Source organism: Carica papaya, chromosome 6 (assembly GCF_054855325.1).
Source record: "Carica papaya isolate Zhongbai chromosome 6, ASM5485532v1, whole genome shotgun sequence".
Taxonomy (NCBI): Eukaryota; Viridiplantae; Streptophyta; class Magnoliopsida; order Brassicales; family Caricaceae; genus Carica; species Carica papaya.
The window spans coordinates 1,284,583-1,310,712 of record NC_142314.1 but is presented as its reverse complement, the minus strand read 5'-3'; the positions used below and the strand labels follow the sequence as shown (position 1 = coordinate 1,310,712).

Genomic DNA, 26,130 nt, shown 5'->3' with positions numbered 1-26,130 from the left:
TTTTGAGGAGAAGAAGAAGAAGAAGAAGAAGAAGAACAGCGAGAATGGTAGGTGGATCATGCACGAATTTTCTCTGCGGGACGTAAGTACTCAAAACTCTCTCTCTCTTCTTTCGTTCTTTCATTTCTTGAATCTTGTTTTTTCTTTCTGTAACTGGGTGTTGGGATTTGACGGTATATTCTCTAACGTTTGTTGGTTTGAAATAGTGCTTCCTTCTAATGGTGTCAGCGGCCACAAACTACAGGAGATTACCCTAGCACTCGAACTCCAAGGTTCTTTACCTTACAGAAAGGAAGATTATATAGGCGGGATTAGGGATTTGTTTAACGCCTAATGGCGGTGACCCATTTTCCAAGATTGCTTCCCTGGCTTATCTTCTTGGAAAAGGGACTGCGGGGGGGCTGGACCATACACCTATGGAACTCTAACTTATGGCCTACCTGAAAAGAGAACTTGGAAAAGACCCCAGAATTGGGAGATACTAGAGCTTTTGTTAGTCTTTCACACACACTCAGCTGTTATATATTAGGTTATACACTGAGGAAGATATTGGTGGTCATAACCTGTTTCTTTCTTCCATGATCCATCATCTGAAGCTCCTCCAACCGAGCCTACTGAGCAGTTAATGTAGCTAGAAGTAGGATGAACAATGTTGAACGGAGAGAAAGATGCAACGGGGATCCAACGGAGTGATTCTGTTCTGCTGTTTGGACAAGTCTCTTGCTCCTCCTAATAAATCTCTGGATTCTAAGAAATAATAGAATTTGAATGTACGATACTTTATAGATATAAAAAATTTGTGTATTTAAATTTTTAATGGTAATAAACGATATCTAATCGATAAATTTGTGATGAATTTTTAAACTATCAAATCAGTAATACGTGATTACGGGATTGATAATGTATTTTTTTTCTCTTTATATATTTTATATAATATGCTTAATTCTATTTTTTTTTATAATTTATAATTTATTTTATTAAATATATAAAATAAATTTTAATAATTATTTATTTAAATATAAATATAATTATATTAGTTAATCATTTAACTTTTTTATTATATAATTTTTATATATTATTTATTATTAGATATAATAGATAGAGTTAAATTAATAATTTAATTAAAAATATTATTATATAATTATATAATTTTTTATTCTTTTGGATGTAGAAGATTATGGCTTGTTCATGGATGTGATTTCATGGGTATTTATGTAATTTTACTTCATACAAGTGTATTCCATTTAATTCAAAAGTTACAAACTAATAGATGTTTAATTTTCAAAGAAACCTAAATTGACCAAATTCAAAACATAGGTTATCAAATAATTTCTCATAAATTATCAAACTTTCTCTCATGTTAATAGGAGAATTGAATATATATATATATATATATACACGCAAAAAATTACATATTACTTACATACAATCTAAAATACAATAATAAACATAAACATATTTTCGCTAACTAAAAATGTGGAGGTATTAAAAAAAATTTACTTCACTTAAAGAAATTTATTGTTTGATTTAAAATATATGTTTGAATTTTATAGACATGAAACCAAATTCAAATTACTTAAACTTTCTAGTTTCACCACAATGATAGTATTTTTCATTAAAAACTTACGTGGTATTCGACCGAGAATGCTAAAGATAAAAGACGAAGTTGGTTAGCATTGATCTAATATAATGTCTCTCTTATTACGTATGTTATAAAGATTATATGTTAATATTTTGATATTCGATCTTTGTATTTATTGATATTAATTTTTGTAGCACCCGGAAAGGAGGAAAAAAAAAAAAAAAAAAAAAAAAAAAAAAGGGCGGCCACGTCAGCAGCCACGCCAGCAGGCCCGGTCAGCAGTCCCGGCCAACCAGGGCCTGCCACGTGGCAAGACCGCGTCACTCCAAAAGGAGCCACGTTGGCGATCCGCGTGGGTGCGATCCGACGGCCCAGATCAATCACGCGATCGGACGGCCCAGATTCAATCGCACGGACGGCCCAGATTCAATCAAAAACGAACGGCCCAGATTAAAACAAAATGAACGGCTGTGATCAAAAGGCAAGGGGTTATAAATAGAACCTCCACACCAGACCACAAACCCTAGCCGCCAGCCGCTCGCCGGAGAAGACGAATCAGAGGCCGACCGCCGCCACCCGCCGCCACTCGCCGCCGCACCGGGGAAATTTCCGACCGCCGATCGAGGTAAATTTCATACCCCCGACTCGTTTTTCCCCACTGATTCCTCCTATGGCCAAATCGAAGCCGAAATCCCGGCCAAACGGCCAGAATACGCGGCCGAAGCCCAGCGGCACCGCCGCGCCCCCTCTCGGTTTTTGCCTCCGACGAGGCCCTTCCCGGCTTCCGTTCGATGCAATTTTTATATCATCGTGATCACCATTCTTTTCTCTACAGGTTGACCGAAGCCAAATCACCAAAACACGAACTTCGCCGGAGAGTCGCCGTACCCGAGAGCGCCGCCGCCGGTAAGCTCCGTTTTTCCTGATTTTTTGGCCCCCCGAGGGCCCTAGGGTTGTTTTCTGACAAGGACCAATGCGAGTGTGGCCGAATTCGGCCAAAAACGGCCGAAAACAGTCAACCCGAGGTGACTCGCCGCCGCCAGCGGCGGCGCCGTCGCCGGAGCACGGCGGAGCCGCCGTGCCGGATTTGCGATTTGGGCCGAAAGAGGCCCTGGGCCTAATTTGGATTTTTTTTGGAACCCGTGCAGGTACTGTTAGCGTGTTTCAGTTCCCCGGGAAAAATTCAGGGGAAAATTAGGGACAGCCTGCAGGCGCACTGTGAATCGTATTCGGATCCCGAAAACAAGTAAGGACCCCTCACCCTATTTCCTATCACGGTATTAAAGTTCAAAATGATAAAACAGTATTTCTTGAATTAACGCATGTGTGAAATTGCTTAAGGTTGCTAATGGAGCCCGAGTCTAGTGTGATTGATGATTTACTGTTATTTGGCCTGTTTACAGCTTTAAATGCAGTATGAGGTTTGATGTGTTCATTTTACAGATTTGTGTGCATGTACTACGTTTTTATTAATTATGGGTTGAATGACTGAAAAACTGATACTGTATGTTGTCTGTTTGGTATGAATTACGATTTGCTTGTTTAAATGTGAATTGATGATGCTGATTGAGGAAAAGGAAAAATGAAAGATTGTGTAGACTGATAATTGTATTATGGGGGTCAGCCTGACTAGATATCCTGGGAGATGGTGGACGGACCGGGTCCGTAGGGAACCCTACCGGGATTGTGGTCTCACATGCCGGACGGGGTATGGAGATCTTATGGTTTTGGCGCCCATACCGGACGGGGTATGGGGACGGCCCGTTTCACCCTCATACCGGACGGGGTATTGAGGTTTATGGTTTTGGCGCCCATACCGGACGGGGTATGGGGACGGCCCGTTTCACCCTCATACCGGACGGGGTATTGAGGTTCATGGTTTTGGCGCCCATACCGGACGGGGTATGGGGACGGCCCTGGAAACTGATTATGAATGTTAAAGGTTAACGGGTAGCGGAACCCCTATGGACCCCCACGGATACTAGTAGGCTGGTAAATGAGAAAAAAAAGATATGTTGTACAATGATTGAATTACAAGAGGCGTGATAAGTGTTATGTTTTACAGCTTAGATTATTCAATGATTAGGATAATGTTATTGTTTTTCTCATATTGTTTTTCATAAATTCCACCAAGGTAAGTGGATGGTAAAAGTTTTATTATTGATAAAAGGTTTTGTTGTTAATAAACGAGTTTATTGTAAATTATGCTCCATTGGTCTTTTTGTGGTTTTCTACCCACCTTTATCTCCGTGACGGTGAGATATCGTGATGTTCTTACTGGGCTAGTGTAGCTCACTCCTTAATTAACCATTTCAGATCAGGAAGACATGGTTCCCGAGCCCGTTCCGCAGGAGGACGACGAAGGGGATGCCTAGAGACTCTGTAGTCATACGCATAGTTTATTTTCGAGTTTTCTTTCTTAGTTAGTTTAACCTTTTATATTTTAAGTACGTTTGTTTGGTTTTTCATGTAAGGGATGTTAACTTTAAATTTTGATCTCGCTTCCGCATTCGATATATTTAAATACTCATTTCATTTTAATATTTTCCGGGGTCGTTACAATTTTTTTTGAGTTTTTGTTTTATTTTGTAATTTAAGTTTAAATTATTTATAAGTAATAAAAAATATTATTAAAATAGTTATATTTAGAATATATATTCATTTTTTTATAAATAAACTAATATATATTTTTTTATGTTAGAACAGGATGATGAATACGTATTATATAAAATAAGAAATAAAGATATGGAGAAAATAAAAGTTCAATAAAAAATCAAGATTATCAACTTTCGACAAAATCGAAATCAAGATAACGACAAAAATGCTCTTGAAAAAAAAATTGAGCTCATAGAAGATTGTCAACACAATAACCATTGATGATTTTTCAAATGAGAATATTATGAGTGAATATATTTTACGCAAGATTTTAAGAAATGTATAAATCAATCATGAAATATATTGAAAAAATCAGTTAGAATTTTATTTGAAAATGAACAATAGTCTTGTTGTTCATTCACACTTAGATTTTGTTTGAATAAATTTAAGTAATGGTTAATTGATGTATAGTAATGACAGTAGTTGAATGACAATAACATAGAATTGTAATGACAAAATTATTTTACGTTTGGATGATGGTATATTAATGTATGTTAATGATATATTTTTGTTTAATTGATAGAATGGTATGATTGTATTTTTAACTAAATTATTAATTACCCTATATATTATATATAATAGTAAATAGTATAAAAGAAGTATGAAAGAAAAAAAAATTATTTATCAATATAATTATATTTATATTTAAATAAATAATTAATATACATAATTAAATTAAAATTTTATATTTAATAAAATAAATAATATTTATTTATATTATCACATTAATTTAATAAATTTTTAATTGTCAGAACATATATATAATTAATTAAATTAGATAGGGGTATAATATAAAATAAATATAATGCACACTAAATACTACTAATTTAGTGATTTAAAAATTCAATCCAAAATTTGACAGTAAAAGACTATTTATTACAATTGAAAGTTGAAACAAATACAGTTTTTTCACGCCTGTAAAATACAATACATTAAAATTTTACTATTTACCATAATTCAAAAACAGGGTTAAGAATTTTTGACATAAAAATCTCCGACAGTCTTATTTTATTTAAAAATAATTTTGAAACTGTTGCCACAAAAAAAAAAAAAATTTGTTTCAATTAATATAAGTTTTCATAATAGATAGTTATATTCTTTGATAAATTTTCAGAAGTTAAGGGTTTGATAACATTTAATTTGTATAAAATATTATATATTGCTTTATATTATTAATACAAATTTTGTTAAATTTTAAGGTGTAAAATATTTTTTTATATAATATAGTTAATAAAACTTAATATATAACCTTGTAAATAATATGTCATTAAGACAATAAATATTATAATACATGCATTAATACATGAGTGTATATAAATTATATACAAAAATTATACTTGTATTAAATATCTCATGTTGTATTGAGTATGATGTCTTAATTTTTCTTCCATTATGACACTTATGCAAATAGAAGTTGGAACTCAATATAAAACATAATATAAATATTATTTTATGTGAACAAAATTATAAGAGGGTAAAAAAGATTATAATAAAAATATAAAATATTATATATTAATTTTTGGTAAAAGATTTGTGGAGTTAATAACATGTTATTTTATATTATTACATTAAAAAAATAAATAAAATGCTATATATTATCATATTAAATGAATAAATAGTTATTATTTGTATTATTATGTCAATTTTATTTTAATATATTTTTGTATTATAAAAATAAAAAAATATTTTTTTATTATGTTATTATATTAAATTTTAAAATTAATTTTTAAAATAAAAATTCTGTCAAATACTGATTTGTTGAATTGAATATTGAGTTTTTATTTGTTTTCTTTCCATAAAATTTTAATTTCAAACTTGTTTGGATAGATAGAAAATTAAGGAAAATCTCTACTCTTTTACTTCTAATAGACTTCTTTATATCATCATCTGCCTTCAAAGTAGAAATTCCTATAAATTATCACCCAGTAAATTCAACCATCATTCACAAACAAGTGTTCGTATCCCACCACTTCGATCCTTTCTCCGATCACCAACAATGGCCGGCAAAACAAGTACTGTTCTCTTACTCTTCGCCACGTTCCTCACCCTCCTCTCACGCTCGCTCGCAATCCTTCCCGATGAAGCTTACCCGTCGGCTCAATCCATGGGCTGCTCGCTCTCCGGCGGCCTGGACTACGACGCGAAGCCCGTTCGCCGCGAGGTCTACGGCGACGGCACGATCTTCGACGTCACTCACCGATACACGCCGGAGATGCCGTCGTGGGAATCGACGGAAGGGATTGGCCAGTTTCTATGGCTGCCGAAGAGCATGAAGAACGGATCACTCGCTAACAATTCGGAGATGAAGCTCCCCGCACATACTGGCACTCACGTTGACGCCCCTGGTCACGTCTTCGATCACTACTTCGACGCCGGATTTGATGTCGACACTCTCGATCTTCATGTCCTTAATGGTAAACTAGATTATTCGGGTTTTGTTTTTCCCTTTTGGTTTTGTTGAATCGGGTTTTCCCAAGGTTAATAATGATGGGTTTGGGGAAAATTTTTGATGGGGTTTTATCAAGTTTTGGTTTTGAATTGACTGTTTTGTGGTTTTTGTGAAATTAATTAGGTCCTGCTCTGGTTGTTGATGTACCAAGGGACAAGAACATAACTGGTACGTTATCTTCATACCCATCTGTTTCTTAAGCTGGAAACTGTTTCATACTATTGTAAGCTGGTTATGCATTGTTTGACCTGTATTTATCTTTAGATTTGAATGTAGTATTGTCTTGAAGTTGGAGCTTACTCTAAAATTATACTTTTTCTTCAGCTGAAGTCATGAAGTCTCTTCATATACCGAAGGGAGTGCGCCGTGTTCTGTTTAGAACATTGAACACTGACAGGTAAATTTATTTTAATCAATAATGTTTTGTAACGTTGTCTAGTAATCACTTAACGTTTGGTAACTTAATTCATTGTTAAAATGTTACAACGAAACATCAGTTGTCCGAGGTGTCATAGATTTTACCGTGATACACAGCTTTGAGGAGATGACATACAGACACTTGGTGTCAGGAACTTGGTTGTCTAACAGCTGAGAAACAGATCTGGGTTTAGTTTTTGAGGAGATTGTAGGGCTGGAGGAGGCATAAAAGAGAGGTTCAGTAGAGGAAGAAAGCTAGGTGAAAGAGGAGAGCTGAGAGAATAGAAGAAGAACAATACTAGAGTGGTACAGATGGGTTATCTTAGATTTTCTCGTGATGATTCTGCTAGAAATCTGGGCACTACATGTAGCAGTACTAGAAAAAATACAAACTAGGTACCAGGTACAGTGACAGCTGACATTCCATTTGTCCTTATACTGGATATTCTTCTACAATTATATTACAGAAAATCCAAGCAAAATAAGAGAAATTATATCCATTCGAGGTCCTGACACTTGGTTTCGCATGTGTTTTAAGTCTTACAAATAATCTTGTAGTCTTTAGAGACTTTGGCGTAGTCTGCTTTAAGATCTTTTAGTTTTATGGGTCAATGTATATCTCTAAGCTTAGTTATTTGAACATTATGAAATCTTAAATGTAAGTGGAGTGTGTTTATGTCTATAGGGACAAAGTTTTTCCAAAGTGAAATGATTGTTTGATTCATTCATCTGCTTCTTTGCTATGTATCGTCATGTGGCTATAACTTAAATTTATGATTGAAGTGTCCATAATGTTTGGGAATTCATTTTAGAAGCAGAGAATTTTGTGGCAGCTGAACTTTAGTGCCAACTGAAGGAAATTATGTGTGAACTGGAACTTGTCTAATTTCAGGCGGCTTATGTTCAAGAAGGAGTTTGACACAAGCTATGTGGGGTTTATGAAGGATGGAGCAAAATGGTTGGTAGATAACACAGACATCAAACTTGTTGGTAAGACATTGATTTTCTTCTGCAAATTTTTATCTTCATAAAAAGATCCCCCTTATCTAGTCTTATCTGTTTCTCTCTTATGAAATTTGGCTTCTTTCTTAAATGTTCATTTATTTGTGATTTCTACTTATACATGTATGCTAGATGTGCATGATATCTGTCAGAAAATCATTATGTATGACTTGTGCCCAGTTGGTGACTGTTGCTAATTGTGTCCTTCGTACTCTACCACTTTTGTTTTTTTTCTGAAAACGAACATATATATATATATATTAATGCTTTTAAGATAATAAGGATTTTATTAACCAGGATGCTGATTGCAGAACCATCAGAATCTGAATAGTTTGATTATAGAACTATCACAATATATCCTTTTACGTTATCCAGTTCTGCTTTTTTCTAAGGCTGTCTCACCTTGGGCACTGCTGCGCTATGATAAAAATGTGATTTCACTTTTTATTCGAAGTCTCAGATTTTTTAGCACTCTATCCTTTTCTTTAACGTGAGCAAAAAGCTGCTAGGTTGTGTTTGAAGAGATTGTCTTTCAAACAGAAGGATGATATCTAAGGTGACTGTTTCTTTCGATTCTTAGGTTCTCTTTGGAAGGATTTGAAGAGACTATGTTTTTGTTGACCTTAAGGATTTAGTTCTAGATTCTTTCTTCATCTTCTGCGGAACCCTGGTGGTTCACTGTCAAGAGCTTGTTGATCTTCCGAGTGAAGAGAGTTAGGTTTCGACGGGAGAAGAGAAGATAGAGGGAGAGAGGAAGAGAGAATACAAAAATAGAGAGAAAAGAGAAAGGAAGCTTGAATTTGAGGAATTCTGAATTCAAATTTCTGTTACTCTTCCTACCAACAACACTATTTATACTAGTGTTCAAAATTTGGTTACAACTGAAAATTAGCTGAAAGGATAATACACAAACCCTGTTACATTTCACTTTTCCCAAAGTTCTAATTTACCTTTTTGCTCTTCTCCCTTTGGTACACCCTAAGTGGTTTCCTGACACTCTCTTATGATATCATTGGGGCAATACTTTGGTGCAACCTGGGTGCATCTGGTGCTTAGTATTTTTTTTTCTAAAAGATTTATAATTAATAACAGGTTCTATTGCTCACTATTAACCATTGTTTTCATAAATGCAAGCTACTTAACTTGCAAAGTTTCCAAGTGCATGTTAGCCTTGCAAAATAAATTCTCGATATTTTTTGCTTGGTGAACTTTATTATTATACTTTCATTAACATAATATTTCCTGTCAAATTACTCATTTACTGACATCAATTTTTTGAATTGTAGGAATTGATTATTTATCTGTTGCTGCATTTGATGATTTAATCCCTTCTCACCTTGTTTTCCTGGAGGGCAGGGTAAGATATCATTACCTTATATTAGAATTTGAACTGTAAACCTCTGGCTTGGCTAACATGTTAGATACTCGAATTAAAATGATTTTCTTCTAAGGACTAAACTGATAATAAACGATCCAACTTATAGACTAACAATACCCACCAAAAATTTATTTGCAAAAATTCCTAAATCCTAACATATATGAAGATTAGTTGTAAAGTGTGGGGAGAGAGATAAACTAATGTCCTAGCTAACCACTTTGTGTATATTTTCCAGGAGATCATTCTTGTCGAAGCCTTAAAACTTGATGGCATCCAACCAGGAATATATTCTGTCCACTGCTTGCCTTTGAGATTACTTGGAGCCGAGGGGTCACCTATAAGATGCATTCTCATCAAATGATAAGTTTTCAATGTAAGTTTCTAAATATTGGCATCTTATGTTGCAAACCCCTGGTCCTATAGCTATCAGTCTTTCTGTTCAAACATTCCAGATCTTCTTACTTGTATATCATCTCCAATTGTTGCAGGTAAATATTTAGCCCTTTGAAGGAATAAGAGTGCTGTGCAGAGGATTTGTGGCAGGAACTGCTGAGGGGAAACCTCTAGTATTAGGGAGAGGACATTTTTCTTAGCTTCTTATAGGATATATGCTATACTCATTGGATGCTTATGGTAATAAATTAGGTCATAGGGAGAGTTTTTGTATATTCTAGGTTTCTTTTTTATTTGGTATGTATCGGTAAATCCACATTTTAACTAGTTATTCAGCGATAGTACGTTTTATTAATGATGATGATCAGATCATAATGTTATTTTTGGAGGAAGATGATGATCTTATGGTACTTAACATTGTTGTTGGAATTTTAATGATTCCAATTGGGTATTTAATTAGAAAGTTCGATTTGCAAACTGAAAGTAAATATACCCATTTCGATGATTATAAAGAGATAATTTTTCTCTGTTCTCTCGTTGATATCTCAAGGTATAGAACCAAAGTTTCTGAGGCTTCTCTCCCATTTTCGAGCACACAAGCACATAGTAATCTTTTTGCGCACTTCTTTACCGACACTTCTGGTAGAGCAACGGATCAAAAGAGAAAAAAAAGAAGAAGAGAAAACTACTACCAGCCACAGATATTCACTTAATTAGTTTTGTTCTTCCAATTTCTACAAACCTCACTACTCTTCTTCTTCTTTTGTACTCAAGAAGTTTCTCTATGTTCAATCTTTTCTTGGTTAAAATCTTTACTCATGAATGGTGGGAACCCACAAGAATTCAATCTTGAAGAAAAGGGCACAGAATCATGAAGAAATGCAAAAGATAATGTTCTGATTTATCTTGCTGACACATTTTCCACAGGGTAGGTAGGATTATTCATTAATAAAATTAGTACTTATTCTATTTTTGTTCTTAAAATATCTAAGAGATTAACAATTCTAAAAAAATTAAATAAATAAAAATCCTAACAATAAGCAAATGAATTGATTAATAGCTAAATATGAAATTTTTAATGGGTGAATAAAAATATAATAAGAGCAAAGCAAAGTTGCAAAGAGTGTTAGACAATGAAGAAATCACTGTATTTGCTACTGGCTTCTGCTGCTCTACTGAGTCAACTCAACGTTACCCTTTCTGTGTGCCAGGGCAGAGAGGATGATCAAGTTAAAAACCATGCAGCGAGGCCACGAATCTTCGACATCACCCACACCATCACCGGCGACCTCCCGGCGTGGGATTCGGTAGACGGCACCGGCAAATACATCTGGCTCGTCTCCAGCATCAAGAAAGGCAACGCCACAAACAGCTCCATGTTCAAGCTTTCCACACATTCTGGCACTCATGTCGACGCGCCAAGCCATTTTTATCAGGAGTATTACGATCGAGGGTTTGATGTCACCAGCCTTGACCTCCATGTCCTTAATGGTGAGTAAAAATTTTATCCTCGTCGACTATAACTCGTACCCGTCTGGATTTATGTGAAGCCTCTTGCCATGGTTTTACGGGATTAGTTTCTCGGCAGCTTAACATTTTATTCAGGGTTTAAAACCGCCGGGAAAGCTTGATCACATGCGTGCCTGTTTTTGTGTACTGGCAGGTCCTGCTTTGGTGGTTGATGTTCCTAGAAACAGCAACATAACTGGTATGTGTATATATATGTACGAATATGATTATGTTGCTTCAAAGGAATTGATTGATTACCAAATGAGTATGGATTTACAAGTTTCATCTTCTCGAAATCTGCTTCTTACAGCTGAAGTTCTGGAGTCATTGAACATTGCTAATGGAACAAATCGTGTGCTTTTCAGAACTTTGAACACTGACAGGTAAACGAAATGCATATATGTTTTATTTAAACATGAATCTGTTAAAAAATTCTTGCTTCAATTTTCAGGCGTCTGATGCATAAAACGGAGTTTGATACAAGTTTTGTGGGTTTCAAGGCAGATGGAGCCGAGTGGATAGTAAACAACTCAGAAATCAAACTTGTTGGTAATTAATTATTCATTTATTTCAGCTAATTATATGATTAAATTCATCGGTTTCATCTCCATAGCCATGTTTTGAATTTTCAGGAACTGATTATTTATCCATTTCTGCTTATACCGACGCAATCCCAACTCATCTGACCCTTCTAAAAAGCAGGGTAATTAACTAAATTCATCTGCTAAAAACAAGAATTCCTCTTACAAAGATTGTAACTTTGTCAAATAATCATGTTTAAAATGATATTATGTAACCTGGGTTTGGATTAAATTATAGAAAAAAAAAATCTAATGGTTGGAAATGGATGGTTAAAGTAGTGTTGGGAAACTGAATGTTGCAGAAAATCCATGTAGTGGAAGGATTAAGCCTGGATAACGTCCCGGCCGGTGAATACACACTCCACTGCCTGCCTCTCCGGCTGCACAACGCCGATGGCTGTCCGTCACGATGCATCCTCGTCGATGATATTCGGGGTAAGACAATTTTCTTTTTCAGTTCAAATAAAATATTTAAATATTTTTTAAAATAACAATATTTTTTATAATAATTTTTATTAAATATTAAATAATTTTTTATTAAAAATATTTTTAATTAATAATTATTTTTAAAAGTCAAAGAAAAATATGCCAATGTTGGGTTATTGTGTTAATTGTTGCAGGCTGCAGTGTGTAAAATGTAGAAGAAGATGAGGGTAATGATGGAAGAGTGAGAGAGATATTCTACTCAATAAATAAATATTAATGAATAAAATATATATTTTTTTATTAAAAATGCATAAAATTAGATAATTTACAGTGGCCCATTATTCCAATTATTGTTTTAGTTAATTATTATTAAATTTCGATGACTTATATATATAATGAATATAAATTTCTAAACTAAACAATATTAATACTAATTGTAAAAGCTCAGAATATGGATAATAAAATAATATTAAAATTTATTAATTTACGAAAGCAGTTTAAAATTTAGGATTATATTTCTTACACAGTTTGATTAAAACGCTCAATAAAAAAACGATAATGTTCTTAAATAATATATAAAAAATATATAATTCGAAAAACCTATGTGATCAATTTTCACTATGCAACTGGAAAAACAGGAAGTAACTTTTTAGTTAGTTTTTTTACTGTTCAGAATTCAGGTCTTGATTATCGTGATCTGAAATGGTTAATAATAAAGGGGTAAACTACACTATCTCAGTAAAAATATCAAAACCTTACCACCGATACGTAAAATCAAAAGTTTGTAGAAATCGTAAAACAATCAATGAATCTTATTTTTCTTTCTTAAATAAATTCATTTAACTAAAATTATTAATTCCTCACTCACCTATATGTTCCCAGATGCTATTTATGAAGAAAAGAATTAGAATAGTAATTTGCATTATGCATTTTAAAATACCAACATTAATTAACCTTTACCATTTTTATTTACTTACCGATGCCGCTGGAGGAGTTTATAGGGGCCCCCACTACACATGAACCAAATATTCAATCAATTAATCAGACGGTCGTCTCTATATCCTATCCGGTAATGGGCGTCAAATATACCACCGCCTCAATACCCTGCCAGTAATAAACATAATCAAACCAATTCTCAATCCCTTATGGTATGGGACTTCTCAGCCCCGTTTAACTGAGGGTAACATCTACGGTAGAGTTTTTCCCTATGTATTAGGTCTGTAAACTTTTTCTCATGACACTCGGTAAACACTTTTTATTTAACAACGTTGCTTACACATATAAGTTTCCATTAGCATCTAGTCACTAAATACGTGCAAAACTCATATTTTGCAATTACAAAAAAAACGAACGATCAATCAATAAACGATATCAATTAAGACCCAATGGTTCTAGAAATATAATTAAGATATTCGTTGCAAATTGATATAACGGAATAAAGATGAAAATGGTTTGAGTACATTGAATAGACAAAAAAAGCAAATAATAATAATAAATTAAAGTACACGAAGTAACAGTGAGCAATTAAAATAATACAACAACAAATAGACAACGTAGATAAGTTAGGGACAATTATACACTGATTGGTTACTGACTCCATCAATAATCAGTATTTAATTAATCAAGGTTTTGCCAATCATATATAATTTTTTGTTTATTTTTAATTTGACTTCAATTTAATCGTAATAGGAGAAAGGGTGAGAGGTTCTTATTCTAAGTCGGTGTTCGGAACACTATCTTTTCTATTGCGCTTTCCGGTTCCTAAATTTTTTGGATTTTTTTACTAAAATCAAAATTTACATCAAATAATGTGGAAATAAGTGAAAAACGGTCAAAAATGGCAAAAAATCTCACCAGGGGCCAGTTTAGGGTTCCGGCACGGCAGCGTTGCCGTGCTCCACCGATGATTCTGCCTTCTATGGCGGCTCCTCCTCTCGATCAGGTTAATTTCAGCCGATTTTGGGTGAAAACCTGCTCAATTCATGGTTCGGCAGTGTCTGTTGGTGGAAAAAGGGAGAAAACTGAAACTTACCTGTGGTTTTAGCTTCCGGCGGTGGTCCCACCACTTCTTCCTCCCAGTTGTAAATTTCCTTCAGTTACCCTGTATCGAAAAGCATGTTCGATGGTCTGGGGTCGAGAAACATAAAGAACAGAAAAAAGATTCGGGCTCACCGAAGTGTTTTTTTGATTTTGGGTGCGGCAGCTCAGTCGAGCTCCGCCCTCTGTTTTTGGCGTTCCCTCGGATTTTCCTGCATCAAGAGGGGTTTTAGGTAGCTTAGAATGGAAAAACCGAACAAATAAATAAAAAATCACGCCTGTCAGCATCGATTTAGGCCTCCAGTGTAGCGGCGACCGTGGCCGATTTTTCTGTCAAAGTGGTGCACGACTAGGATTAGAATTTCGATAGAAGAGGAGTTTAAATACTCCTTTTCTCTCGATTTGGGCCTTCTGTTCAGGCCCGCATAGACCGATCTCAACCGTCGGATCCCATTTATTTAGGAAGCAAATTCAGACCGTCCGATTAAAGGCACGTGGACTATTCGATCGCGCCTAATGGGGAAACATATCTGGACTATTCGTGTGCACAGGAGTGAATACGGGCAGTTGGATCGCTTGGCACGCGGATTGCCCGCGTGGTCTCCCGCATGGAACGCGTGTTGGCATGTCCGCCACACAGCACACGGAGACTGGCCGTGCTGCTAACGTGGTTGTCCTATGTGATAACTTTTTTTATTTTTGTACTTTGGCCCCAGTTTTCAATTTTTCATTTCAAATAGGTCATTCCTTATTTCCAATTTGGCACTTTCATTTTAAAATTATTTTCAAATATATCCAAAATGCATATTTCTCAAAAAATTCTAAAAAAAAGTTAAACTTTAAAATTTATTATTATTATTAAATTTATTTATGCCATCCCGAGCCTAAATTCCAAACTCGGAATGTTACAACTCTCCCTCTTAAGAAAATTTAGCTCTTCAAATTACTACTCCATAATCAAACAGTTGAGGATATTAGACCTTGAAGTTTGATTTCAACTCTCAGATGGCATTGTCTTGCGAGTGATTTTGCCATAATACTTTTATAAAAGGGATTTCTCTATTTAAAAATACTCTGCTCTTCCGATCCAAAATATTAACTGGTACCTTCTCATAAGATAAATTCTCCTAAAGTGAAAGTGGCTTGTAGGACAAAACATGTGAGGAGTCGAGTTTATACTTTTGTAGCATCGACACATAGAAGACGTTATGGACTCTGGATAGTTCTGGAGGCAGTACTAGTCTATAGGCGGATATCCCAATCCTGTCCAAAATCTCAAATGGTCCGATGAAAATGGAGTTCAACTTTTTCTTCTTTTCAAATCTAGTTATACCCTTAAAGAGAATGACCTTAAGGAACATCCAATTGTCCTTCTCAGATTCTAAATCTCTCTTTCGGGTGTCCACATAACTTTTCTATCTATTCTGGGCTGTCTGAACATTTTTTCTGATCATAACAATCTTCACTGTGGTCTCATCTATAAGATCTGGGTCAATAAATTTTATGTCATCCACCTTTTCCCAATAGATTGATGACCTACAAGGTCGACTATATAATGTCTCATAAGGAGCCATACCAATATTTGTATGATAACTATTATTATAGACGAACTCTATCAGGGGTAGATGGTCATCCTAATGCCCTCTGAAATTTAGAACACAAGCCTTGAGTATATCTTCCAGTATGCGAATAGTTTGTTTCGATTGTCCATCTGTCTTATGGTGGAATGCTGTGCTAAGAGACAATTTCGTCTCCATTGCTTGTTGAAGACTTATCCAAAACTGAGATATGAACCTGGGGTCTCTGTCCAATACTACTGTCATCGAAACTCTATGTAGTCTGACTATCTCTCGAATATAGATTCTACCAAGCTTGTCTAAGGGATCAGTTATTCTAATGGCCAGAAAATGAGAGAACTTAGTGTGTCGGTCAATAATCACCCAGATTGTATCATATCCCAAACGTGCCTTAGGCAATCCTGTTTAAAGTCCATGGTAATGTGTTTCTATTTCTACTTTGGGATTGGTAATAGCTAAAGTAGTTCACCGAGATGTTGATGCTCTACTTTGACTTATTGGCATACAAGGCACTTGGAGACAAAATCAGCAATTTTCCTTTTCATGCTGCTCCACCAAAATTGGGGCCGCATACTTTGGTACATCTTAGTACTTCCCGGATGCATGGTGAACTTCGAACTGTGAGCATCTGTCATAATATCATTTTTCAACTCGTTATCACTAGGAACACACAACTTATCCTGGACAACCCATCGGCAGAGACTTAAAATCCTGAATTCAAACCTTGTTCTGTATCCTTTCTGAAAGCTGCTAGAGTGAGATCGGTCAGTTAAGGCTCATTTATTCTCTAGATTAATTCGGGTCGGACTGCTAAATGGACTAAACATGTTACCCTTCTCAAGTCTTGGAAGTGTATCTGTTGTGTATCCTTTATCATCCTGCACTCAGAAACTATTATGTGAGCTAACATACATGCATTGTTCTTGTTGAGGGCGTTAGCTACCACATTACCCTTATCCGAGTGATACAAGATCTTACAGTCGTAATCCTTGAAGAGTTCTATCAAACGCCTCTGATACATATAAGTAATAACGCTAGGTTTTCAAGGTGTAGCTAATGGCGACAAGCTCCAAGTCGTGGGTGGGGTAATTTTTTTTATTAGTTTTCAACAGACTGGACCCATAAGCTATGACCTTCCCTTACTGCATTAGAACGCAACCCAGACCTTGATAGGAAGCATCACTGTATACTGTATATCAACCCATTTCACTCGAAAGAGCTAAGACTGATGCAGTGATCAGTCGTTTCTTAAGTTCTGTAAAGCTCTTTTCGCTTTACTCATTTCACTCAAACTTAATATTTTTCTTCGTAAGTCATGTCAGGAGAGTGACTATACTTGAAAATCCTTCTACAAACCTGCGGTAATAACCTGTTATACCCAAGAAGCTTCAAACATCCTTAACCGAAGTCAACTGCTTCCAAACCATCATTGCATCAATCTTGTCAGGATTCATTGACACTCTATCTTTTAATATGATATGCCCTAGAAAGGAAGTCTGCTTAAATCAAAACTCATACTTTCTTAATTTTGCATAAAGTTTTTTTTTCCTTAAGAACCTGTAAGACCTTACTCAGATGCTGAGTCTGTTCATTTCTACTCTTAGATAGATCAGGATATCATTAATGGATATTATGACAAACTGATTTAAGAACGACCTGAATACCCTATTCATCAAGTCCATAAAGATCGCAGGTGCATTAGTTAATCTGAATGGCATAAACAAGAACTCATAATGCCTATACCAGGTCCTAAATGCCATTTTAGGGATTTCTTCTACCTTGATCTTCACCTAATGATATCCTGAACGCAGGTCGATCTTGGAGAAAATCTATGCACCCTGTAATTGGTCGAAAAAATTATCAATCTTGAAGAGGGGGTACTTGTTATTGATTGTGACCCTGTTCAGTTTTCTGTAGTTAATACATAACCTCAAAGACTCATTACTTTTCCTTGCGAACATGACTCCAGCACTCCAAGGAGATATGCCATGTCGGATGAACCCATTATCCTGCAACTCTTTGATCTGTTTCCTCAGTTCCATCTCGACATGACTCATTCAATATGAGGCAACCAAGATGGGTTGAGTACTAAGCTGAAGATCTATAGTACATTTGACTTCTCAATCTACTAGCAGTCCTAGTAGTTCATTAGGGGATACATCAAAGAAATCTAGAATAACAGAAACATCTTGAATGCAAATTTCTTTCTTAAATTTGTCTAACATGAAAAAGAATAGCTGAGTTAAAGGCATTTGATAAAAATACAGTTACTACATTTGAACAATATCTAAAATTTTTATTAATTTGTGAAAGATTCTTCATTAGGAATGTTGAATACAAGCTTTTTATGAAAATAGTCCATAGTAGCGTAATATGTTGCTAACTAATTCGTTCCTAGAATTACATCAAAATCTCACGTATAAAGTGCTATAATATCTATGCTTAATTTCATACATGTTATTTCTATGATACTAGTTTTGTATATAACATTCTCCAATAATGTCTCGCTTCTAGGTGTTGACACAAACAATACAGAATCAAGACTTTCATATAACACATTTAAATTTTGAGTAAAAGTATATGAAACAAAAGAATGTGAAGCACTAGTATCAATTAAAATATATGCAAGGTGGTTACAAATAGTATACATACTCTATATCACGTTCGGATTGGCTTCAGCATCCTGCTGGGTGAGTATATAAACCATGTCCTGGACTACGGATCTGGCCTTATTCTAATTCCACAAACACTCTCTCGCATAGTACTGGGCATTTTCGCATATGTGATAGGTGTTGTTGAGGCGATAGTAAGGTCGGTCTCCATGATTCTTGCCACAATGCTGGAAAACCTTATCCCATCATGTTACTGGTGTCTAGGAAGGAGCTTGAGTTGCGGGTATTGGTTTCTTGTTCTGCTGGTTCAGTGCAGTAGGTGTTGGCCTGCGATGTGAGACTAGGGACCTGGAGTTGTCCACTGTTGGAGAAAAATGAGGAGGTTCCTTCCTATCAACCATGAATTGGCCAAGACTGCTGAATAAGTGCTAAACTCAAAGACATACAACTGTTGTCTAGGTGAGGAATTCTTACCCTAGGTCGGTGTTCAGAACATCGTCTTTTCCACTGCGCTTCCCAGCAGTTTTTGGTTCCTGAATTTTTTGGATTTTTTCTACTAAAATAAGAATTTATATCAAATAACATAGAAATACGCAAAAAATAGCTAAAAAGGCCAAAAAATCTCACCGGGGGCCAGTTTAGGGTTCCGACATAGTGCTGCTGCCGATTCTGCCTTCTATGCCGGCTCCTCCTCTTAATCAGGCCCGTTTTTGCTGGTTTTGGGTGGAAATCTGCTCAATTCATGGTTAGGTAGCGTTTGTTGGTGGAAAAAGAGAGAAAATTGAAACTTACAGGTGGTTCTGGCTCTCTAGTGCGGTGGCTCTGCCGCTTCTTCCTTGCGGTTGTGAATTTTCTTTGGTTACCCTACACCAAAAAACATGTTAGATGGTATGGGATCGCGAAACAGAAGGAATGAAAAAAAGTTCGAGCTCATTGAAGTATTTTTCGATTTCGAGTGTGGCAGCTCAGCCAAGCTCTGCCCTCCGTTTATGGCTCCCCCTCGAGTTTTCCTACATTAAAAAGGATTTTGGGTAGTTAGAATGGAAAAACAGGACAAATGTAAAAAAATCGCACTTACCGACGTCGATTTAGGCCTCCAGTGCAGCGGTGACAGTGGTCGGCTTCTCTTTTAGCTACCCTTCTTCTTCTTCTCCAGCGAACTGGTGTGCTGCTAGGGTTAGGATTTCGGTGGAAGAGGAGTTTAAATACTCATCTTCTCTCGATATGAGTCATCCATTCGAAACTGCGTGGACCGATCTCAGTCGTCGAATCCCATTTATTTGGGAAGCAGATTCGAATCGTCCAATTGAAGGCACGTAGACCATTTGATCGCGCCTTATGGGGATAACGGATCTGGGCTGTTCGTGCGCGCGAGAGTGAATATGAGCCATTGGATCGCTTGGCATACGGATTGCCTGCGTGGCCTCCGCGTGGAACGCAAGTTGGTGTGTCTGCCATGCGGTGCACGCCGACTGGCTGAGCTGCTGACATGATCGTCCTATGTGGCCGCTTTTTCCATTTTTGAACTTTTACTCCAGTTTTTAATTTTTCATTTCAAATAGGTCATTTTTTATTTTCAATTTGACCATTTTCTTTTAAAATTATTTTCAAATATATTCAAAATGCATATTTCTCAAACAAAATCTATAAAAAATTAAACTTATATATTTATTATTATTATTATTGAATTTAATTTATATCATCCCGAGCCTAACTTCTGAGCTCACGATGTTGTACTATTCATAAATAATTTTTTAATAATATATGTTTTAAAATTTTAATTAAAAAATATATAAATATATTATTAATAAAACTAAATCTATCTCAATAAAATTAAAATTTTATATATTTTAATAATTAAATAATATTTAAAATATTAATAATAATAGGATCAATATTCAAAATGCCCCGACGCACGAGAGTGTCCATATCCGGGCGGTTCGGGTCTACCCGGAAACACACTCATTCTCCTCCCAAACCAAAACTCCCTCCACTTTCGGTTAGAACACGAGAAGTGAGAGTTTCAGGGAGCAAGAGAAGGTCATGCAGAGAAGACCAATCCTCATACTGGTTCGAGAAAATACCTGTTAAACCATGGAAGGAACCTCGTAACAGCGATTCGCCGCACGGACGCCTCTATTGCTGTGTCTGTGACGGGGATGGCCAGCGAGTTCTGCTCGGATGAGCTCCATCTCAGGGCTAAAGCACATAATGATAAAACCCTAGATATCACAGCAATGAGTTGATCAGTTCTGATCATACAGTGGTCCCCTATTCTCCGATTCTGCCAGCATGGATTCCTCCGGGCAAAGGTATTCTCTCCTGCAGCCCTTCGCTGCCTGCCCTCGCTCTGTCTGTTAGTATTTTTGTTGATTCGTCGACAATGTGACTATTCTAGGTTTTATCCCTGATTTTTTAATTGCAGAGTGTTTATTATCTGGATACACCGTTGATTCCTTGTAATGTATATGAGGTGTAACTTCTGAGGTATATGCCTCATCATGGGAATTCCTTTATGTACTGCAATCTTTATTGAGCAAAAGAAGAAGTAAGAAGGCACTTTCAAATTCTTTATATTTGGATATAAATTTGCAGTTCCAATATGTGTAATTGTGTAAAGGAGATTGTGTTGCATGGCTGCTTCCTTTCAATGAGGTAGCTAGTTGCTTGATGGTTGTTTTATTTACTTTTTGTTCTGATCTTATGTAATTTATCATTTCTTATGCAAATGTTCAGAAGATACAATATGGAATCAATACGCCCTTCTTTTTGAGGGAGGTCAACATTGATTTTATGGTTCTTTTGATGCATGGTTGCTTCCCTTGATTGAGATAGCTAGTTGCTTTATGGTTCTTTTGCTTTCTTGATCTTATGCAACCTATCATTTTTTATGCAAATGCTTCAGAAGATGCAATGTGGAATGATGTTTGTTTTAATTGCTACCCCTATTCCTGAGGGAGACCAGACAAGACAGCATAGCAAAAGTTAGTTCATTATATTGGTCCAATTTTTTTAACTTCTGCGATGTAATCAGATTTTGAGATATCATTTACTTGCACTGCTTGGTAAAGTACTTATATGGCCAAAAGAGTGGGGATTCTCTATCCCCAAAACTATGCTTCTAAAAACCAACAAAAGAAAAAGCAATCTTATATTTTTGTTATTGTAGACATATCAAAACATTTGATGTCTCCAGCTATAAATTGTGATGCATTTTAAGACTTGTTTCTTGTATTTTCTTTTCCTTTTTATATAAAATGATCTAAAAAAGGTTTAGAAGTGATATGAAAACACGAAATATGCATTAAAAGCATTCCTGTTGGTTAAAAATTGCTCTTGTATAAATTTTGGCAACACAAAAGAGTTGGCTTTGGTTTCCAAGACCAAAACCTTTTGGGAGTACCACAAAGCAAAATATCTGTTCCCTCCGTTGATTTCTTAATAGTATGCAGCCTATCCTTGTCTTCTCAATCTTGGCAATTAGGCTCATTAGAGAAGAGGATGTTGATGTTGATGCATAACGCATGATTATGTAATGGTCACGGAACAGAATATTGTGTGCTTCTTTATTGAATAATATAAATCTAAGGGGATTATAATTGTCAAGTTATGCCGTAGGCAAGAACTAAGGCTAAGGGCAATAGCCAGAAAAGGGATTTGGAAAGATTATGCTAAAGGGTTGCCTGCTGCTACTGTTACTATGGGCCAGTATCCATATAAACAAGGACTTGATGGGAACTTAGACTCTTGAAGAGAAGCGAGCTTGGGTTAAGAGCAGTCCTACCAAAGTGTTTGATATTGATCCAAAGACCCAACAGTTTAGCCGTTTTCTCATTGAAAATGTAATATTGTAATAATTTGTTCGGTTGGTTCTTGAGGTTTCTTTGCCTGCTAGGCTGCTATAAGTTTGATTTCTGTTTGTGGCTTTCTGGGGTGTGCTTTGGCAGATTATTGCGAAGTGGGACTCATTGACATAGTAGTTTTCTTCAATAAGGATTAAAGACCCATCATTTTGCTGCACATAGTAATCCTAGTTAGCAATGTGCTGAAGAAAATGTCACTTTTTATCTAGAAGAAGTTGCCAATTGCAAAATTCTTCTTGTAGCGATATCAATCTGCAGTTCCAAATTTCAGACTATTTTGATCTTGAGCATTTTCTAAACTTTGTTGACCATTAATTTATTAAAATTTTGGTTGTGAGATAATAGGTTTTAGTAAGCTACTACTACTAGCTTATCACTATAAGTTTTATCTCTATAGATTTATTTTGTTGAGCACTTGTATATGCACTCTGCTAACTGCATAATTCCTTTTGAGTAGTTTATAGATGTAAATTGACTTCAGCTGGATATGTTGAACTATGGATGTAAGTAGTTTATTAATATATGCCTTAGATCGAATAATGCCTTTCTCGTGCTTCTCACAGCTGTTATTCTCTACTTATCGTCATGTTTTCTGTAATGTATCTTATATTTCTTATTTTCTGTTTCATTTAATGAATTCGTATAACTTATTATCTGCACCTGTTATTTTTTAAAAATAAGAATTAGTTCATGTAAACAAATAGATTTGTTTATTTAAGGTTGGTTTCCTAACAGATAATTGATAATTTCAGATCAATTATGAACTGTGACAACATGTGACAACCGAAAGGTGAAGTATTAGCTTTATTCACAAAGGAAAACAAGTCTTAATATCGAGGTATCTGCTAATGATTAACAATGCAGGTAAGTTTTTTTGTTCTTTTTCTGTCTAAACATATACTACCAATTTCAACTGATTCAATCATTGGAGCTATTATCCCACCTTTAATTCATCAAATTCTCTGCCAAAGGACAATTGTTCTTGAACTTCCCCCCAAATTAGTATTAAAAGACAGATTGATAAAATCATTTGGCTGTAATTTTCAATTCACGAAGACTATCCTGAATGCTATGATTTTGTATGTACAAATTTGAAAAGAGTCACGGGTTCCAGGATTTAGGCAAGGTAGAGCTAAGAGTGGTCCAAAATGAATGTACAAATTAATTATGCATCTTTTTTTTCTGGGCTGGCCTATACCGCTATATGGTTGGAAGAGCCATGGAAGAAAGAACCAAGCTTTGTTGTTTGTTACCTTGCAGTCAGTTTGGATTTTGACATGTTAACCAAATCTTCTTTTTTAGCAAATGCCAAATTGACATCTCATGAGCATATAGGAATTTTAGTGCAAGACAAGTATGGATATTAATTACTGCTGTTCTTATGTTTGTTCTCAATGTAAAATATCTTTGTTCAAGGATTTTTCGTGTTCACATTTATATTTTTAAGATTTTAGTTTCTGTAAAAAAAAAAAGTACATATTGTTTAGTTACATTTAAAAGAAAATATAATGATGAATTGGTTCTAATAGATTGGAATAATATTATTATTGGAAATGAATATTTTATTTTGAAAATTCCAATTTGTTAAGTAATTGTTCTGTTTCTTACTTAAGCCAGGTTGTCTGGTCATAAACAAGTATCCATGTATGCACTCAAACAGCAAAACTTTCATGGTCGCTCAAGATATATAGCCTCAGCGATAACTTTAATATTTTATAGTATTTGAATAAGTTTCTATAATAATATGATATTGTATAGTTATTAATTACTATGCAGTAAATTGTTAAATCAATTATACAAGATTTTAAAAAACTATTGTGAAAAAGTAACCCTGTCCTAGGTTGAAAAATGTTGAAAAACAAAAAAGCTTCCTTTAAATAAGAAGATGATGATAAGGATTGGCATTGGGTCAGCCTGACCTGCCAAAAGATACCCAAATCTTTGTCTGTAGAACCAGACATGTTTGCAGCCAAGTTACACAGTTTTGGTGCATGGCTGACCCCTGAAACACATCAAAATCTCCTACTGTCCTTTGTAAAGGGACTCTTGAGCCCTTTAAAGTCCCTCCACTCCACCCCCCAAAAAAAATTATTTTTCTTCTTTTTCCAATTTTTAATTTTTACCCACCTACGTAATTGTAAACATATTGCATATATGTATATATATATATTCTCTTTTCGACTTAACCCTTTACTTACAGTTATGGACCACATCCACCCATCCCGCTGCTCTTACCATTACTTCTAATATTGAATGCTGCTTGTCTCTTGCTTCTTAACATGTTGCCTGCCTCTCTACATGTAAAGATATTATTAATGTCCGTGTATACACACACACACTCACACACATTTGTATTACTTTTCTCTCCATTTTTATTCCATCAGGTCCCATTAGGCAGTAGTAGCTACCCAATTGTGGAGAAAATTTTATTGGAGTTCCCATTATTTTCCAGGACAGAAGTGCTGTAACTTTGTAAACATACAAACGTGGTAATTCAATAAATTTTATTCAACTCAGTACTTCATTTAATTAGTACTTTTCCTAGCCTAGTTCATGCCTGGTCCTTTTTAGTTTTCTTGCTTATTGATTGAGCTCAGACAGTCAAGGTTTTGCACAGGTGATTAGTGTCTACCTCATGGATATTCTCGTATTTTCTATATGCTTGGCAAGGCCAAAATTACTAAATAGGATAAAAATCCCATATCAATATTCAAACTCATTAAGTCTAGAATGCTTCAACTGCCCAGGAACTAAATATATATATATATATATATGTGTGTGTGTGTGTGCACACCATAATGAGCAAGCATATAATATATATGTGCATACAAACACAAACATATGGTATTGCTAAAAGGTGTATAGTTTTGGCATGACACGAGATGGTGACCAGGCTGAAATAGATGTAGAAGGTTGGCACATTGGATGCCAATTGGTTAGTATTATCAATACGTTTTTGTAGTGTTTTAATTTATGGCTCTACAATAATTTGATTCACGCAGAAGATGTGCAATTGTATGAGACTGGGTTTTTTTGGGGGGGCCTTCTGCCCAGTTTCTGATTTTTTGGGGGCCACAAAACTTGACACTTCTGTCTTGTGTTGTTAGCTCTTGGAGCAGAGGAGTCTTCTCTCACCTCTGCTTCATGGGACCATATAGATAACCATACATAAATATATATATATATATATATTCATATATCTTTGCTTCTAATTGAGTTTGAGACACAGAAAATGTCTCTCACAGTATTTATATGCCCTATATTATATTAGTTCTGCTAGTACCTCAACTTTACTTCAAGTAATTGGCATACCAGAGTCATTAAAGTTCTTATTATAATCCCTCCCACCCAAATAATTCTGTAGGTGTCTGAAACAAGTAAATTCAGCTGTAAACTTATATCTGTCTTTCTCTATTGTATTAAATGATCTCAATTCTTTTTTTTTTTTCAGAAAAAAAGTTCCATTAATAACTCATTATCTGGTACGATTTATGAAGATTCGAAGAAACGAAACTTATGCTCAAGATATCACATGTATCTCGTTCGCCGCATTGAAAAAGTTATTGAAGGGTAAAAATTATTTTTGTTGTATGATTTACTCATTTAATTCTCTTGCACATTCAATTCATTATTCTTGGAAGTTAGTTTT

At 35.2% G+C, this 26,130-nt stretch overlaps 3 protein-coding genes and 1 long non-coding RNA gene across 8 annotated transcripts; 3 read left to right on the top strand and 1 right to left on the bottom strand.

Moving 5' to 3' along the window:
* Nucleotides 1-6,069: 6,069 nt before the first annotated feature.
* Nucleotides 6,070-10,231, top strand: LOC110806705 (cyclase-like protein 2). The gene is made up of 7 exons (XM_022031624.2): nt 6,070-6,651; nt 6,810-6,854; nt 7,011-7,083; nt 7,996-8,093; nt 9,392-9,462; nt 9,719-9,856; nt 9,972-10,231. Exons 1-6 carry the CDS (start codon nt 6,234-6,236, stop codon nt 9,842-9,844), a joined length of 831 nt encoding a protein of 276 aa, XP_021887316.1. The 5' UTR covers nt 6,070-6,233; the 3' UTR covers nt 9,845-9,856; nt 9,972-10,231.
* A 691-nt stretch (nt 10,232-10,922) lies between these two features.
* LOC110806694 (cyclase-like protein 2) lies at nt 10,923-12,699 on the top strand. Its single transcript, XM_022031613.2, has 7 exons — nt 10,923-11,367; nt 11,540-11,584; nt 11,696-11,768; nt 11,837-11,934; nt 12,018-12,088; nt 12,269-12,401; nt 12,587-12,699. Exons 1-7 carry the CDS (start codon nt 11,010-11,012, stop codon nt 12,598-12,600), a joined length of 792 nt encoding a protein of 263 aa, XP_021887305.1. The 5' UTR covers nt 10,923-11,009; the 3' UTR covers nt 12,601-12,699.
* Nucleotides 12,700-16,063: 3,364 nt separating this feature from the next.
* LOC148253172 (uncharacterized) lies at nt 16,064-18,048 on the bottom strand. Its single transcript, XM_088222163.1, has 6 exons — nt 17,952-18,048; nt 17,785-17,844; nt 17,431-17,489; nt 16,839-17,018; nt 16,581-16,686; nt 16,064-16,407 (listed from the first exon to the last, which is right to left on the bottom strand). The coding sequence occupies exons 1-6, from the start codon at nt 18,046-18,048 to the stop codon at nt 16,064-16,066; spliced, it is 846 nt and encodes a 281-aa protein (XP_088078289.1).
* A 2,494-nt stretch (nt 18,049-20,542) lies between these two features.
* Nucleotides 20,543-26,130, top strand: LOC110806695 (uncharacterized). 5 transcript variants are annotated; one of them, XR_015821754.1, is made up of 3 exons: nt 20,545-21,273; nt 23,234-24,970; nt 25,933-26,130. It is a non-coding gene; the product is annotated as an uncharacterized LOC110806695 (long non-coding RNA). The 5 variants fall into 5 exon arrangements; XR_015821757.1 differs by lacking the exon at nt 25,933-26,130 and having other exon boundaries at nt 20,555-20,930; nt 21,044-21,273; XR_015821755.1 differs by lacking the exon at nt 25,933-26,130 and having other exon boundaries at nt 20,543-20,930.